Source organism: Cricetulus griseus, chromosome 7 (assembly GCF_003668045.3).
Source record: "Cricetulus griseus strain 17A/GY chromosome 7, alternate assembly CriGri-PICRH-1.0, whole genome shotgun sequence".
NCBI lineage: Eukaryota > Metazoa > Chordata > Mammalia > Rodentia > Cricetidae > Cricetulus > Cricetulus griseus.
Window position 1 is genome coordinate 2,604,721 of NC_048600.1, and position 16,398 is coordinate 2,621,118.

Consider the following 16,398-nt stretch of genomic DNA (forward strand, 5'->3'; position numbering starts at 1 on the left):
AGAAAGGTGACTCTGAAAACTGCTTCTCATGCCCCCAAAATGCTGACACATATTCTAGGAATCCCCACCTCTAACTGGAATGTAAATAAAGGCAAATACTCCTACCTTCCTATTAAAGGATGGATAGTACAGTAAGGTTATTTATTTATAAATTAAATTTTATTTTAAAAAATTAAATCCAAAAAAATCAAAATTTTTCAAAACTGTTTTAAACAGGTATGATGCCACACAGCTTTAGTCCCAGCACTCAGGAGGCAAAAGCAGGCAGATCTCTGTGAGTTTACGGCCACTGTGGTCAACATAGCAAGTTCTAGGCCAGCCAAGGCTACATAGTGAGACCCTGTCTTAGAAAAAACAAACACTAATTGATTTGCACTTGACTCTGATTCCAGTCTTCCTCTTCTCTCCACCTTTATGTGTAGGCTTCTAAACAATCTGAACCCGAGGCTGGTCACAAAAAATTATGAAAGCATGCAAAAAAAAAAAAAAAAAAATCAGATGGGGTGGGAACAATATGCAAAGAGAAAGGAGGGAAGGAATGAACACAGTATGGAAGTCTCAGCAGTGAACTGGCTTTCCACAGGAGCACAGAGCACTTAACAGCAGACAGAAGCAGCAGCACCTAAGTCACAGCACAATTGAGGCCAATGCTTAATGTTTAAGTAAGAAAGCCCAGACTATGACCAACAAGTCATCATGGGATTAAAACTGACGGCTTTTTCAACTGCTGCTATGCCTTTTTATTTTATGTGTTTCAAGTATTTTGCCTGCATGTGTCTATGTGCACTGTGTGTGCCTGGTGCCCATACAGATCAGAAGGCGGCATGGATCCCCTAGAACAGGAGTTACAAATGGTTGTAAGCCACCATGTAGGTGCTGGGAACTGATCTAGGTTCTCTAGAAGAGCAGCAAAGGGGCTTTTAGCCACTGAGCCATCTCTCCAGCACTGGCATCTATGATTCTGACACAAAATTTGTGAAGTTGACATTCAGAAAAGGCGGCAGAAAAAGTAAAGTGAACTTTTACCTGTATCATGCATTCAAACTGGTACATGCAAAGGCCCAATTCTGCCATGCTTGGTTTGAAGAGTTCACGAAGTCTGTAGTCTTGCATTAATTTAACAAAGACACAAAAAGCCTCCTCTTCTGGCATCTATTTTAAGAAAACAGTAACACGGTTCAACATTTCATAATACACAAATAAGCCAAATCATACTGTAAACAAAATACCAATCAATAACAAATATTGTTTCTTCTTTTCTCTCTAATGTGTGTGTGTTTGTGTGTACAAGTGTTCACAGAGGCCAGAGATCAATCCTCAATGCCATTCCTTGGGCTCCATACGTCCTGTTTTCTTGAGGCAGGATCTCCAGTGTCATGGGCTCACCAAGTAACCCTTTCTAGCACCGGGATTGCACACGCACACCAGCACACTAAGCTCTTATACATGGATTCTGGACACTGAATGCAGCCCTATGAATATTGTTTTCAGTGGGTACAGAGTAATGTATAAAGTGCAACAGAATAAGAATCAGGATGTTCTAGGCTTCCATTCTGAGAATCAGATAATGATTCTTGCCAACTCTGAGACCAACTGCCTCCATTTGTCTAATTCATTAACTTAATCAACACACACACACACACACACACACACACACACACACACACACACACACACACACAATGACCATACCACCCTGAATTGAGCCTGTATCATCTAATCAACATTTACAGCTAGATACTGTTCTCTTTCTAAATACAAGAACAACAACTTAAACTTTCTAGAGATAAACAGGTAATATGTAGACAAATCATATTTATGTCGTGGTGATAAATGTTATGGAATCAATTAGAAAAAGGGAATGTTGGGGAAACAAACTGCTGTTTATATAAATAAGGAACCTCGATAAAGTAAATTTTAAACTAACAAGAGAAGGAAATTGGGGAACATCTGAGGGAAAAACAGTCCTTGAAGACAGAATGTACAAAGGCCCTAAAATGGAACAAGATCCCTGTGGTGTCTAAGTGAGAATGCCCCCCATAAGCTCATAGATTTGAATGCTTGGTCCCAGTTAGTAGACTGTCTGAAAAGGGACCAGATGTGGCCTTGTTGGGAGGAGGTGTGTCACTGATGGTAGGCTTTTAGGATTCAAAAGCCCACACCAGATCCAGTCTCTCTCCTCTCTCCCCCCCCTCATCCTTCTCCGCTCTTGTCCTCACTTTCACCCACTCAATCTCCCCCCACTCTCCACCCTCACTTGTGCATCAGAAGGAAGCTCTCAGCTACTGCTCCAGAGTCATGCCTATCTGCCTGCCTGTTGGCACACCCCTACCATGACAGTCATGGACTCACTCTCTGAAACTGTAAGCCCTCATTTAAATGCTTTCTTCTATAAGCCACCTTGGTCACAGCAATAGAAAAGTAACTAAGACATTAAGATGCCAGCATGCTTGATCAGCAAGTAGGAGACCACCAAGGTACAAGTCAAGTTATCCCCATGAATAAGTAAAACCTACACAAGAATTACTTAGCAGATGCCAAGCAGAGAATAAAAACAATCAGATTAAGCTTATATTCCTTTAAAAAGGGTCATGAACAAAGGAATTATAAAGAAGAAAATAAGTGACACCAAACACACAGGGTTTGGGAGCCGTTCTGCTGTTTCTTACTTTTACCTTAAGACAGCTAGAAAGTTCTGGGGATTCTCAACAGAAATTATATGCAATGTGAATACCAAAAAGAACTTCTACATTTAAAAATTATCTGTAATTAGGTTTTTTGTTTGTTTGTTTGTTTTGTTTTGTTTGTTTGTTTGTTTTCGAGACAGGGTTTCCCTGTGTAGCTTTGGAGCCTATCCTGGCACTCGCTCTGGAGACCAGGCTGGCCTCGAACTCACAGAGGTTCGCCTGCCTCTGCCTATCAGTGCTGGAATTAAAGGCGTGCGCCACCAACGCCCGCCTGGCCTTGTAATTAGGTTTTAAAAGTATAAATCACTATGAAATATCCAGTAATAGCACCTACATGCTAGATAACTTTATCAAAATCATAGTTTTCTAAACTTCATTGACAGTTTGTAAATGCATTCAAAAGAGGATGTCCCCAAAAGATCTCTTGGTATCTCTTACTGAAAATAGTTGCAAATGACAAAATATGTTTTCCCCAAGCTCAACACAACCAGGGACAGAAGGCAGCCCTGCATGTCCTTCCTATGCTAAAACTGCCACAGGTGTGCTGTGGAGACCAATCTACTAATTCAAGACCTAAAGCGCCATGGCATTCTCAGTCACTGTAAGAAGTCCAAGATCCCAGAACTCTCCATCCTATACCGTTCCCTTAGTCCTCTCATCTGCCTCTATTTCCAAACTCATCCTTCCATGCTCAATCTCATTCTCTAGGATTCTTGTCTTTAAGCTGAACTACGCTGTACCTTAAGGTAATTGCTGTTTTCCACCTGACCACTTCAAAGAGTAGGGGTGAGCAAAGTATCTCCGCCAGCTCCTTAGTCACTTTCATTGAGATAGTTAATTCTCTACCTTCTGACTCCCTTTCCTCCAGCGAGCCTGGCAGACAGTTACTATCTCAGGCCCCACAGCCATGAAAAGGCTGGAATCTGTTTTCTGTTTCTTGTGTGGCTATTTCTCCAGGACTAAATATTCTCTTGTAAAGAGACAGGAGTCTCATGAAACATGAAACTCAGAAGACTTGAGGCCACTTATACTGAGGTTGTATAGTCAGTAAACAATGGGAGCAAAGGATGACTCTGGTGGGATAGCTGTGTCACAGGAAACCCCAGTCGTGTAGCTGTGCAAGACTCCTTCCTCGAGGAGGAGGCTGTTCTCTAGAGTCTAGATACTCAGCAGAGATGAATACTGGCATTTTGAAGTTAATATGAAAGAAAAAGGATCAGATTTGTAGCAAAAATCACTAGACTGATAATGATATTTGACTTAAACAGTAAAAAGATCTACTAGTGACAACCATTTATGAATCAGGATGATCAGAACACTTTGTGGAAGTTCTACATACGTCAACATTAACATATTTACTTCTACACCATATAAATTATAGCCCAGATTTACCTAACATAGAAAGCCACCCTACTAGCAGTTCTTACAGCACACGGTAAGTAGTCGTCAGTTTGTTTATAAACCAGTGTGCCCTGAGAGGAGGAACGGAGGCCAGGGCTGTAACAAGAGAAGGGCGGGTGTTCAGTGTGCATGAAGCCTTGGGTTTATCCCTGGCACCTGTGTGAAAGACAAAAATGAAGAGGATGGGGTAACAGGAGGAGCCCTGACAGAGGGCTTTAAGTCAGACAGTAAGGAAACAGAAGCAAAACACCAGGGAACAGAGTATGATGGCTGCTATGCTTTCATCTATTCAAGATGGACAAAAGCCACTCAAGTTTTACTGTATTGCCTCATGTGTGTCAAACACCATGCCAGGCTTACACCTGCATAACGCTCACAATCAGTCCAAACGAAGACAAGATTCCCTAAAACAGGGTAGTTAAACATTCTAATCTAAGCTCATCGGCTGAGTGCAGAACTGAGATGCAAACTTCAGCCTATACAGCTCAAATCAAGCCATTTTTTGGAACTAAAATTCTGAAACTACATAAAAAGTAAAACACAATCAGGAAAATTTCAGCAAGGCTAAAGAGATGATTGTATATGTATGCCATTTCCCTTCCAACATCAATTGTCCTGCCCCTAAATTCTGGGAAATCAGTCAATGCCAATGTCATATCCCTGAGACAGTAAAGATATGTGAGTAACATAACTTTGGTATAACAAGAGAACAAGCCTATAGTTAAATGATATAAAACACACACACACACACACACACACACACACACACACACACACACACACACACACATATATATATATAACAAATAAAATTTTATATGAAAACTTTATCCTTACCATTCTTGGTTGGGAAAAGATTACTTCCCATTAAATGTTGACAAGTAAAATTTAAAAATAGGTAAAAAGCTTTTGTAGAATATCTTGGCACAATTGTATATATTAAGAAATAAGGGAGGAAGATGGCTCAGCAGTTAAGATCCCATACTAGTTTGATACCCAGCACCCACATCAGGCAGCTCACAAATGCCTGAAACTCCAGCTCCACTTCCAGCCTCCACAGGCACTATAGGCATGTGCACAACGCCCCCCCCCACACACACACACACAATCAAAAATAAAAATACAATCTTCAAAGACATAAGAGGCAGAAGTTGGGGGAGCTGGCGAGATGGCTCAGCAGGTAAAGGCATCTGCCAAGACCAACGGCCTGAGTTTCATTCCTGGCGTCCATACAGTGAATGAGAATCAACTCCTACAGGTTGGGACTGACCTACATCCACATGGCCACACACATAGTCTATGTAAAAAGTATTTGTAATCATTTTTCCAAGTTAGGGAGCTGGGCCTGCAGCTCAGTGATATAGCATACAATCTCCAAAGAAGAAAGAAAGAGAAGAACACAGGGCGGGAGGAAGGAGGGGTACAAGAGCTGAAATTTCATTTGGTGGCAAGAGAGTATTACCATATGTCATTTTACTTTCAAAGTGCAAAAGTAAATTCCTGTGTACATTATGTTTAGGGAGATGACACAAATCTGCTTAATTTGAGGAAACCAAAGATGGTGTTTTAATTCTCCAACTGACTTTAAGAAACGTTGACGGTTACTACTTGCAAGCGTTAACTCACCTGCATAAGCAACAGTCCAACTATAAAAGCACTGCCTTGACAGTAACCAACCTCCCGATCCACCAAGGAGTAGGCCTAAAAAGTAAAACATGGTGTTCAAAATACTTCAACGTGCACAGTGTATCTTCCTTCTCCAAAACCTAAAATTGGTGAGACAGTTAAAAGTCCATTTATTTGTTTAGAAAAGCTCTTGCTTACTTGTTGTAGATGTTATTCTATAAATATTTAAAAAGCAAATGGTTTATTACATAAAATCTCTTTTGACAATTTCCCCATTAGAAAGTGGCAGCTCCTAAGGACAAAGAAAATAAAGCAATTTATACTCAGAAAAGTGACAGGTATCTGATAAAGACAAACACAGTACAGATAAGGTGAACAACAAAGTTCAAATAACTTAAGAAATTGGTATTTTGCAGAGGTAGATGTGAGAAAAAGAAACTATGAAAAAGCAATATTAAAGCAGCAGCATTATGCTAAAGAGTTGAGCACACTTAACAAGTTGGGTCATTATCGCAGCTTATGAAGTTCATATAGTATGAGTTATCTACTTTCACAAAGACTCTGCAATAGTCACCGAGAGTAGGTTATTGCCAACTAATGCTAAATAATGTGATGAATTTTCTAATTAGTTTTCCAAACAACTGACAATGAAGCATCAGAATTAAAGCAGAAAGTATGCCAAAACTTAAAACTAAGTCTACTGCCCAAGAACTGATTATTATAATGGGAGTTCATACTTCATTATGGAAATGTGTGATTTCAACCTGTGACAAACTAATTTCACTTCAAAAAATGAATAAACAGAGCTTACCTTCATTACATTAAATAAAACCTCCTGTCCAAGGCTATCTTTTTCCTTAAAAAAATTGTGTTCTGGGTAAGTTCTAGCAATGTCTCTTCGAATCAATTTTTCACAAGGTGAAGTCATCTTCAGGAGTTCTGAATACTGATCCTTAATGGGCATACTCTGTGCATTACATAAAAGTTGCCAAACTATTGCTCTGAAGTGGTGGGGTATCCCTTTACGGACAAGCTCCTAAAAATAAGAGGAAAACAAAACTTTCAAATGTCCATACCTTGCTACCCAAGCATTCCGGGGAAGGGAGTGTTAGAATGGAAAACTGTATCAAATTTATGAATTATAAAGCTTGTTTAATAATAAGCTATGAAATTCTTTAAAGAAGGGGCTGGAGAGATGGCTCAGAGGTTAAGAGCACTGGCTGCTCTTCCAGAGGTCCTGAGTTCAATTCCCAGCACCCACATGGCAGATCACAACAATGAGGTCTGGTGCCCTCTTCTGGCCTGTAGGCATACAGCTGTCCTGGAACTCACTTTGTAGACCAGGCTGGCCTCGAACTATAAATAAATAAGTCGAAAGAAAGAAAGAAAGAAAAAAGAAAGAAAGAAAGAAAGAAAGAAAGAAAAAGAAAGAAAGAAAGAAAAGAGAGAGAGAGAGAGAGAGAGAGAGAGAGAGAGAGAGAGAGAGAGAGAGAGAGAGAAAGAAAGAGAAAAGAAATGTTTTAAAGAAGTCTAAGAGTTGGCTCTTGGGTAAGTTATCATTAGTCGCTACCAAGCCATGGATAAACAGTCATTTCACTGAGAATGTGGCCTCTAAAGGTCTTAGGGACCTGACTGGCGGGAGGTGACAGAGATATACATCACGGTCACCACACCCATGATATTCAAAGGGCTGTTGAAGGGAAAAGGCAAAATACTGATGCACAATGTCAAGATTTCATTTCTGAAATTAACAAAATGGGAGCTTAATTTCTAAAAATGAAACTGAATTTCTAGGTTTTTCAGGACATCTACAACAACTCACAAACTAGAATTTCTATCAAGCATAGATAATGAAGACATATAAAACCAACCAGTTAATAACACAACTCAGAAATTCCAAGAATCCTGTTTTTTCCTAATGCCTACTAATCTATGCCTGATACTTTGGGGATAATAAAAGGAACTTAGAAAACAGTGCAAATACCTTCACTTGCTTTTCTTTCTTCTTGCGCACATCATCCCATTCGTTCACAATTCTTCCCCAAAGAATCCAAGAGTCTTCTTCCAGGTGACTAAGGTTGCTGGAGGCGGAAGAACTTGACACGAGAGAGGAGCCACTGTTTCTTCTTGACCCATTCACAGATCTTAAAGACTTGCTATCAGTCTCTATCAGTCTAAAACAGAATTAAGATTGTTTGAGACATCATCTCACAGGATACTAGATGAAGTAGGGATTGAATTGTTTAAGGCACCATCTCGAATGACACTAGAGACTGCACTTAAAGCTTCACTACAATAACTAGTCTTCAAGATATAGGTTCATTCGTTGGTGGGATGGATCGATGGATGGATGGATGGATGGATGGATGGATGGATGGTTGGTTGGTTGGTTGGTTTTTGTAGACAGGGTTTCTCTATGTAGACCTGGCTGTCCTGGAACTTACTCTGTAGACCAGACTGCCTTTCCCTTCCTAGTAGATTAAAGGTGGGCAACACCATGCTGGCTTTCAGATACAGTTTTAACCATTTTTGTTTGGTTGAAATCAGCAACTGTTGTAACACACCTTCCTAATTCAGTTTTTGAAACTGCTGTGCATAGTGAAAAAGCACAAAAGTTGCTGATTTTAGTACTATCAGCCCCGTTATAATTCACATTCAATACCACTGAAAATAAAAAGCCAGTAAGAAGGCTAAGAGGATAAAGTGTTTGCTGCCAAGCCTGACAACCTGAGTTCAATCCCCAGTGCACAAATGGAAGAAGACAACTGACTCCCTCTGCACTCTCCTCTGACTACTCCACTTGTGGGCTGCTACACGTCTCCCCCACATAGTCTATCTCAGAATACACCCAGCACAGTGGAGCACACCCGTAGTCTATCTCAGAACAGACACAGCACAGTGGAGCACACCCATAGTCTATCTCAGAACAGGTCCAACACAGTGGAGCACACCCGTAGTCTCACAACAGGCCAACTGCTCAGGAGGCTAGGAAAGAAGTTGGCTTAAGACCAGCATGAGCAAATAAAAAACCCTCATCTTGAAAACAATTCAAGTACCAATTAAATGGTTCAAAAGGTAAAGGTACTTGCTGATATCCCGAGTTCAATCCCTGGGACTCTCATAGTAGGAGGAGAGAACCAATTCCCACAAGTTGTCTTCTCCACACATATGCCCCCTCCTCCAATAAATAAATAAATTTTAAAGTGTTTTAAATTCAAATCAGGGAAATGGGGGGAAGGGTGGCTCCAAAGGAAAAAGAATATATGTTTGTAAAAGACTCAACAGAATCTATAGATTTACTAATCCTTAAATCCTATCAAGTTTACACTGTGACCAGACCTAAAAAGTAATGATTAATCAAGCCCTTTTTTCCTGTTTCACACATGTAAACAAAGGAGCTACACATATACTTACAAGTATGTTATAGGATATTAATTTAAGGTGTGTTCCTTTTGTTTATGCTCTGGAACATTTGTTTAATGATGCAAAGATGTGTTTGATTAAATAAAATTCACCTGTGGTGAGGAGGCTGGGTCAGTAACTAGCTGACAGGAAGTTGTAGGGAGGAGCCAGGTGGAGAAGGGATCATAACTAGGGGTGAGACTGACTGTAAGAGCTTCTTGGGAAGCTCGAAGAGGTGAGGTAGGTGAGCTGCTTGCTATTCAGCCTCTCTGGAAAGCAGGATTCTACCTCAACCTTTGAATCTTGAGTTCCTTAGTGGGACTGAGATTTAAATAAGTTTCCTTAACTTTTGAAAGTGTTGATGCCTAAGGGAAGGGGCCACCGAGCCATCATAGCAGCTAGCGGCAGAGCTGTGGTTGCTGAATAGGATAGCCGTAGCATTAAAGGCGGAAACAGAAAACAACACAAGTACACATTACACATAAAGAGGTGGCAAAACAAGACCCAGATCCCTAGTCAGGAGCTGTAAGCAGGAATCTAATTGGTCTTAACAATAAAAACCCCGAGTCAGATATTAGGAGGTAAATGCTGAAAGTGGCTAACCAGTTGGCTAGCTCCGCACTCTGACCTTCAGGCAGGCTAATTTGTTAGAGCACAAAGTATCACCACAAGCAGCAATAGCTACAACAAGTTCCCACTCCCCTCAATCCCTCTGGCCATATTCACAGTCCAGGCTAACTGACAGCCTGGACCATCACTGAGCTCTCCCTGTGAAGCTGGGGTTTTCTCTTAAAATCCCTGCTGACTTTTGAGTTTGCAGCCTCTAAAGAAAGGCAATGTAAGGAGATGTAAAACATCTATTCCATAACTCATTACAATATTAAGCCCCTGATTTCAATTACATATGCACAGGTTGTAAAGGAAGTCTAGAAAATGTGCTATAAAATTATAAACGGTTCAGATACAAAGAGTCCTAAAATGTGTATGTTTGTTTAATGTCACTTCAGTGACAATTCTCAAGAACAATCATTTGTTTGGTGTGTACAAATGTTCTCAGTACTATTTTAAGAAATATGAAAACTGAGGCTGAAAAAGAAACCTGAGTCAATTTCCTATACCTTTTGGGCGTCAGATCTACAACACGTTATAGCCCTTACAGCATTTAGCCCAGTAGAAGCACATTAAGCCAAAAGAATATCATAATCCCAGAGTTTTGAAAACCCTGTACATTCTAAATATGCCACAATGAATCACACCATATTATAAATTATAAAATAAATAAGCTCTACTCTTATTTGGAGAAAAATTAATATATTTTAATAGCAAAAATAATTTAAATAATTTAAAATTTTCCCAAATATTGTTAGAAGCAAAGGAGAAGGGAAGATAATGCCACCTACCAGCCTGCAGAAGCCAGCCTACCAGGGAACCCACAGCTACCACACTTTCCTAAGATCCAGAGAGGGCAACAGAAACCAAGGAATGGAACAACATTACTCAACAAAGACGGGACCAGATAGCAACATCTACAGGCAACTCAACCACCCTAAGCCCAGACGCCTAGACACAAACATGAATGGCCAAGACAGTATGCCTCCAGCAGAACCCAGTAACCCTACTCCAGTAGGCTGTGAGAAAGGTGATTATAGCTGAAGCACAAGGCAAGGACTTCAAAATAGCAATTATGAACATGATTAAGGACCTAAAGAGGACATGAGTGAATCCCTTAATGAAGTCTGTGAAAACACAAACAGCAGAAGGAAATGAATAAAACAGTTCAAGACCTGAAAGTGCAAATAGAATCATAAAGGAAACTCAAATAGAAAAATCAGAAAGTCAAACAGAACCCTCAGAGGTAAGCCTCATCAGAGTACCAGACATGGAAGAGAAATCTTAGGTGTTGAAGGCAAAGTAGAATAAAGATACCTCAGTCAAAGAGAATGTTAAGTCTAAAAACATCCAGTCACAAAACACCCAGGAAATCTGGAACACTATGAAAACCTACAAATTATAGGAATAGAAGGAGAAGAAGAAAACCAGATCAAAGGCACAGAAAATATTTTCAACAAAATCATAGAAGAAAATTTCCCTAACCTAAAGAAAGGAGACCCTATCAAGGTATAAGAAGCATACAAAACATCAAGTGGACAGGACCAAAACAAAAATTCCCAATGACACACAATTTTAGTGTGATATTTTACTCTTTTGCTTTTTGATGGGCCCACCACCTATCTCTCAAATAAATCACACACAGAGGCTTATTCTTAGTTAGGAATTCCTGGCCTTAGCTTGGCTTGTTTCTTGCCAGCTTTTCTTAAATTAGCCCATCTATCTTTCTCTACTCCTGTATACCTTTTCTTTACTTCTTATTCCATGTCTGTCTGGGTAGCTGGGTGGCTGGCCCTTGTAGTCCTCCTCCTTCCTCTCTTGTTCCCAGATCCTTTTTTTTCTCCAGATTTCTCCTCATATTTATCCGCTCTACCTGACAGCCCCACCCATTCCTCTCTCCTGCTTCTATATTGACTGTTCAGCTCTTTATTAGACCACCAGGTGTTTTAGACATGCTCAGTAACACAGCTTCACAGAATTAAACAAATGCAACATAAACAAAAGTAACACACCTTAAAATAATATTCCCCAACACATAATAATCAAAATAGTATACATATAATACAAATACAGAATAGTAAAAGCTGCAAAAGAAAATAGGAAAAGCTGCAATTTCAAGTAACATAAAAGCAGATCCATTAGAATAACACCTGATCACAATGGAAACTCTAAAAGCCAGAAAGGCCTAAGGGATGGATGTTCTACAAACTCTAAGAGACCACAGATGTCAGCCCAGATTACTATATCTAGCAAAACTATCAATCACAATATATGGAGAAAGAAAAATTCCATAATAAAACCAGATTTAAAAAGTACCTATCTACCAATTCAGCTCTATAGAAAGTACCACAAAAAAGACTTCAATCTGAAGAGGCTAACCACACCCAAAAAAACACACGAAATACATAATCCCAAACCAGTAAATCAAATGACAAGGAAAACTCCACATCTAACAACAAAATAAAAGGGATCTGTGTCACTGCTCATTGATAACTCTCAATATTAATAACTCAATTTCCCCAATAAAAAGACACAGAGTGGGGGCTGGAGAAAAGGCTCAAGAGGTTAAGAACACTAAACTGCTCTTCCAGAGGTCCTGAGTTCAATTCCCAGAAAATACATGGTGGCTCACAGCTATCTATCTGGTGCCCTCTTCTGGTGTGCAGGCAAATATGCAGACAGAGCACTGTATATGTAATAAAAATAAGTAAATAAATAAAAAAAAAAGACACAGACTGCTGGGTGGTGGTGGTACACGCCTTTAATCCCAGCACTCGGGAAGCAGAGGCAGGTGGGTCTCTGTGAGTTCAAGACCAGCCTGGTCTACAGAGCAAGTGCCAGGATAGGCTCCAAAGCTACAGAGAAATCCTGTCTCAAAACCACCACAAAATAAATAAATAAATAAATAAAAAGACACAGACTAACAGAATGGATTAGAAAACAGGATTCACCCTTCTGCTGCATCCAAGAAATACACCTTAATATCAAGGATAGACAATTACTTCAGGGGAAAGGACAGAAAGCATACTTTACACAAATGAACCAAGAAGTAAGCAGGTATAGCCATTTTGAAATCTGATAAAATAAGACTTCAAAACAAAACTAATCAAAAAAGCTAGAGAAGGACACTATAGTCTCAAAGAAAAAATCCACCAAGAGAATATTTTAATTCTAAACATATATGCACCAAACACAGGGGCATTCAATTTCATAAAAGAAACACAACTACCGCTAAAATCACATACTGATCCCGACACACTGACAGTGAGTAACTTCAATACCCAATTCTCACCAATAGGTCATCCAGACATAAACTAAACAAAAATGGTGGAGTTTAATAACATTATAAATCAAATATTTTAGCAGATAGTTACAAAACATTTCACCCTGATACCAAAGAAAATGCTTTCTCTCAGCAGCCAGGGACGTTCTCCAAAACTGAACACACAGTTGGACACAGCAAGTCTCAACAGATGTAAGAAAACTGAAATTAACACCCTGCATCCTATTGGACTACCACAGACTAAAACCAGATATCAACAACAGAAAGGGAGGGGGGACTGGAGAGATGGCTCAGAGGTTAAGAGCACCGACTGCTCTTCCAGAGGTCCTGAGTTCAATTCCCAGAACGCAGTCACATGGTGGCTCACAGCCATCCGTAATGAGATCCTGGTGCCCTTTTGTGGCCTGAAGGCATACATGCAGGCAGAACACTGTATACATAATAAATAATAAGTTCAATTCCCAGCAACCACATGATGGCTCACAACCATCCGTTATGAGATCTGGTGCCCTCCTCTGATGCAGATATACATGGAAGCAGAATGTTGTATACATAATAAATAAAATCTTTTTTAAAAGGTATACAGATACATGGAAACAGAACAACTCACTATTGAAAAATGGATCAAGACAGAAATTTTAAAAAATCTAAAACGTTCAAGAATTGAATGAAAATGAAAACACAACACACACAAAACTATGCGATGTAATCAAGGCAGTCCTAAAAGTCGTGTAACACTAAGTGCTTCCTAAAAAAAATTGGAAGGATCTCATATTAGCAAATTAGTAGCAACTTAGAAAAATCTACAACAGAAAGAAGAAACAACATCCAAAAAAGACATCTAGAAATAGTCAAACACAGAGCTGAAATCATCCAATTAAAAACAAATACAAAGTTCCAATGAAAGGAAGAGCTATTTGGTGTGAAAACTCAGTAAAGATAAACCCTTTGCCAAATTAAAATGTAGAGAGAGAAGATCCAAATTAACAAAATTAGAGACCAAAAGGGACATAACAGATGCTGAGGAAATCCAGGGAGTTTTAAGTACTTACTTCAAAAATCTGAACCACACATAATTGTAAAGTCTAAAAGAAATGGATAATTTTCTCGATACAGACCACCTACCAATGTTAAATCAAGAATATATAAGCAATTTAAGCAGATCTATAGCTCCTAGTGAAAGAGAAGTAGTCATTAAAAGTCTATCAAACGCCAGGCATTGGTGGCCTTTAATCCCAGCACTCAGGAGGCAGAGGCAGGTGGATCTCTGAGTTCGAGGCCAGCCTGGTCTACAGAGCGAGTGTCAGGATAGCTACACAGAGAAACCCTATCTCGAAAAACCAAAAAAAAAAAAAAAAGAAAGAAAACAATTATCAAGTAGGCTTCATGCCAGAGATGCCGGGAGCTAAACACATGTAAATAAAAAACGAAATCCACCATATAAACACACTGAAAGACAAAACCACATGATCATCACATTAGATGGAAAGGTCTTTTACAAAAACACAACATTCCTTCATGGTAAAAGCCCTGGAGAGAGCGAGGATACAAAGGACATACCTCAACACAATATAAAGGCAATTTATAGAAAACCACGGTCATCATCAACTTAAATGGAGAGAAACTCAAAGTATTTCCACAAAAACCAGGAACAAGACAAGGTTGTCAACTGTCTCCATACTTCTACAAGATAGTACTTGGAAGTCTTAGCTAGAGCAATTAGACAACGGAAGGATATCAAGGGGGCACAAACAAGAAAGGAAAAAGTCATAGTATCTTTATTGGCCAATGATATGATTTTATATGCAAATGACCCTAAAAAACTACCAGGAAACTTCTACAGCTGATAAACACTTTCAGAAAACTAGCAGGATACAAAATAAACACACAAAAATTGGAAGCATTCCCATACACAAATAACAGACTGAGCAAGAAATCAGGCAAACAGTACCCTCACAACAGCCTCAAAAAATAAATACATAAATAAATAACCTTGCAATAATTCCAACCATGCAAGTGGAAGCCTTGTATAATAAAAAATTTAAGACATTAAAGAAAGAAGTCAAAGAAGACATCAGACAACGGAGAGACCTCCAACATTCATTGATTAATATAGTAAAAAATGGCCACCCTACCAAAAGCAATCTATAGATTCAATGCAATCCCTATCAAAACCCCAACACAATTCTTCACAGAAACTGAAAACACAATTTTCACAACTGATCAACAAAATCAAAATGAAGACCCAGACATAAGTCCAAATACCTATGGACACCCAATTCATGACAAAGAAGCAAAAAATACACACTGAAGAAAGAGCATCTTCAACGAATGGTGCTGATCAAACTGGATGGCTGTATATTGAAGGAAGCAAATAAACCTACAGTTAGTTCCCTGCACAAAACTCTACTCAAAATAGAACCAGGATATATAGTTATGGAGAGACACTTGCGGGTGGTTCTGAAACAAAAGGGTTAATGTGGAGGGCTGAGCGGGATAAAAAAGGCGATGTAAAGAAGGCGATGTCAGGGAAGGACACCTAACATTAAGGGCCATGTGAAGTCACACAGAAACCTACTCCTGTAGAAGCACTCAAAAGAAACTTATTTATTTATTTATGTGTACGGGAATATAAATGGAGTGCCCCAACTAACATCTTTTGCCACCAATCAAACTTCCAGTGCCAGGAATGCATAACATTTAGTTGAGTCACTACTCCATGGGAATAGTGGCCTGTTGGCACAAGATGCTAGTGCAAATACTGTGGACATAACCAACCACTATTGGATTGGATTGAAGACCATTTCTGTTGGATGGAACCTACGCCGGACACTGTGTAGGTGGCCTATACTAGATAGGCTATGGGCCTATAGGAAAGCCAACACTACTGTTCTGCTAAAGTAACATAGCAGCAAAACGAATCCTAACAATGTTCTGCTATACACACAGATCAGTGTCTCATTCAGCCATTATTAGAGAGGCTTCCTCTTGCAGTAGATGGGAACTAATACAGAGACCTACAACTGGACAATGGGATATCTTCATCAAAGACTCCCCCTCAGGGTTCAGAGACTTATGTGGAAGAGGAGGCAGAAAGACTGTAAGAGTCATGGAGGATGGAAGACACCGAGGAAACAAGGCCTTCTAGACACAACAGGCCTGATGTGCACATCAACTCACAGAGACCGGCAGCACCCATAGAGTCTGCACTTGTCCAAGTCAGATAAGGTCCCAGTGCTAAGAGGGGGGTAAACATGGTCTCCCATCCCTAACCAAAAGCTATCTCCAACTGACAACCACTTGCAAAGAAAAAATGAGTTTTCTACAATGGAGCCACTGGGGATATAAACCACACTTACGGGCAGGATCCACGATCAGCAGCAGACAGCT

At 39.7% G+C, this 16,398-nt stretch overlaps 1 protein-coding gene across 6 annotated transcripts in view; it reads right to left on the reverse strand.

The window, feature by feature from the left end:
• The window catches only part of Evi5 (ecotropic viral integration site 5), a 130,929-nt gene that overhangs the window by 83,994 nt on the left and 30,537 nt on the right, over positions 1-16,398 (reverse strand). For 5 of the 6 annotated variants that reach the window (XM_027425922.2, XM_027425919.2, XM_035447449.1 and 2 more), the window contains 4 exons: positions 7,699-7,888; positions 6,526-6,750; positions 5,715-5,789; positions 1,027-1,152 (listed from right to left, as the gene is read on the reverse strand). In XM_027425922.2, the coding sequence (XP_027281723.1) occupies positions 1,027-1,152; positions 5,715-5,789; positions 6,526-6,750; positions 7,699-7,888 (616 nt within the window). The remainder of the gene's footprint in view (positions 1-1,026; positions 1,153-5,714; positions 5,790-6,525; positions 6,751-7,698; positions 7,889-16,398) is intronic. The other variant, XM_035447450.1, reaches the window with a different exon arrangement.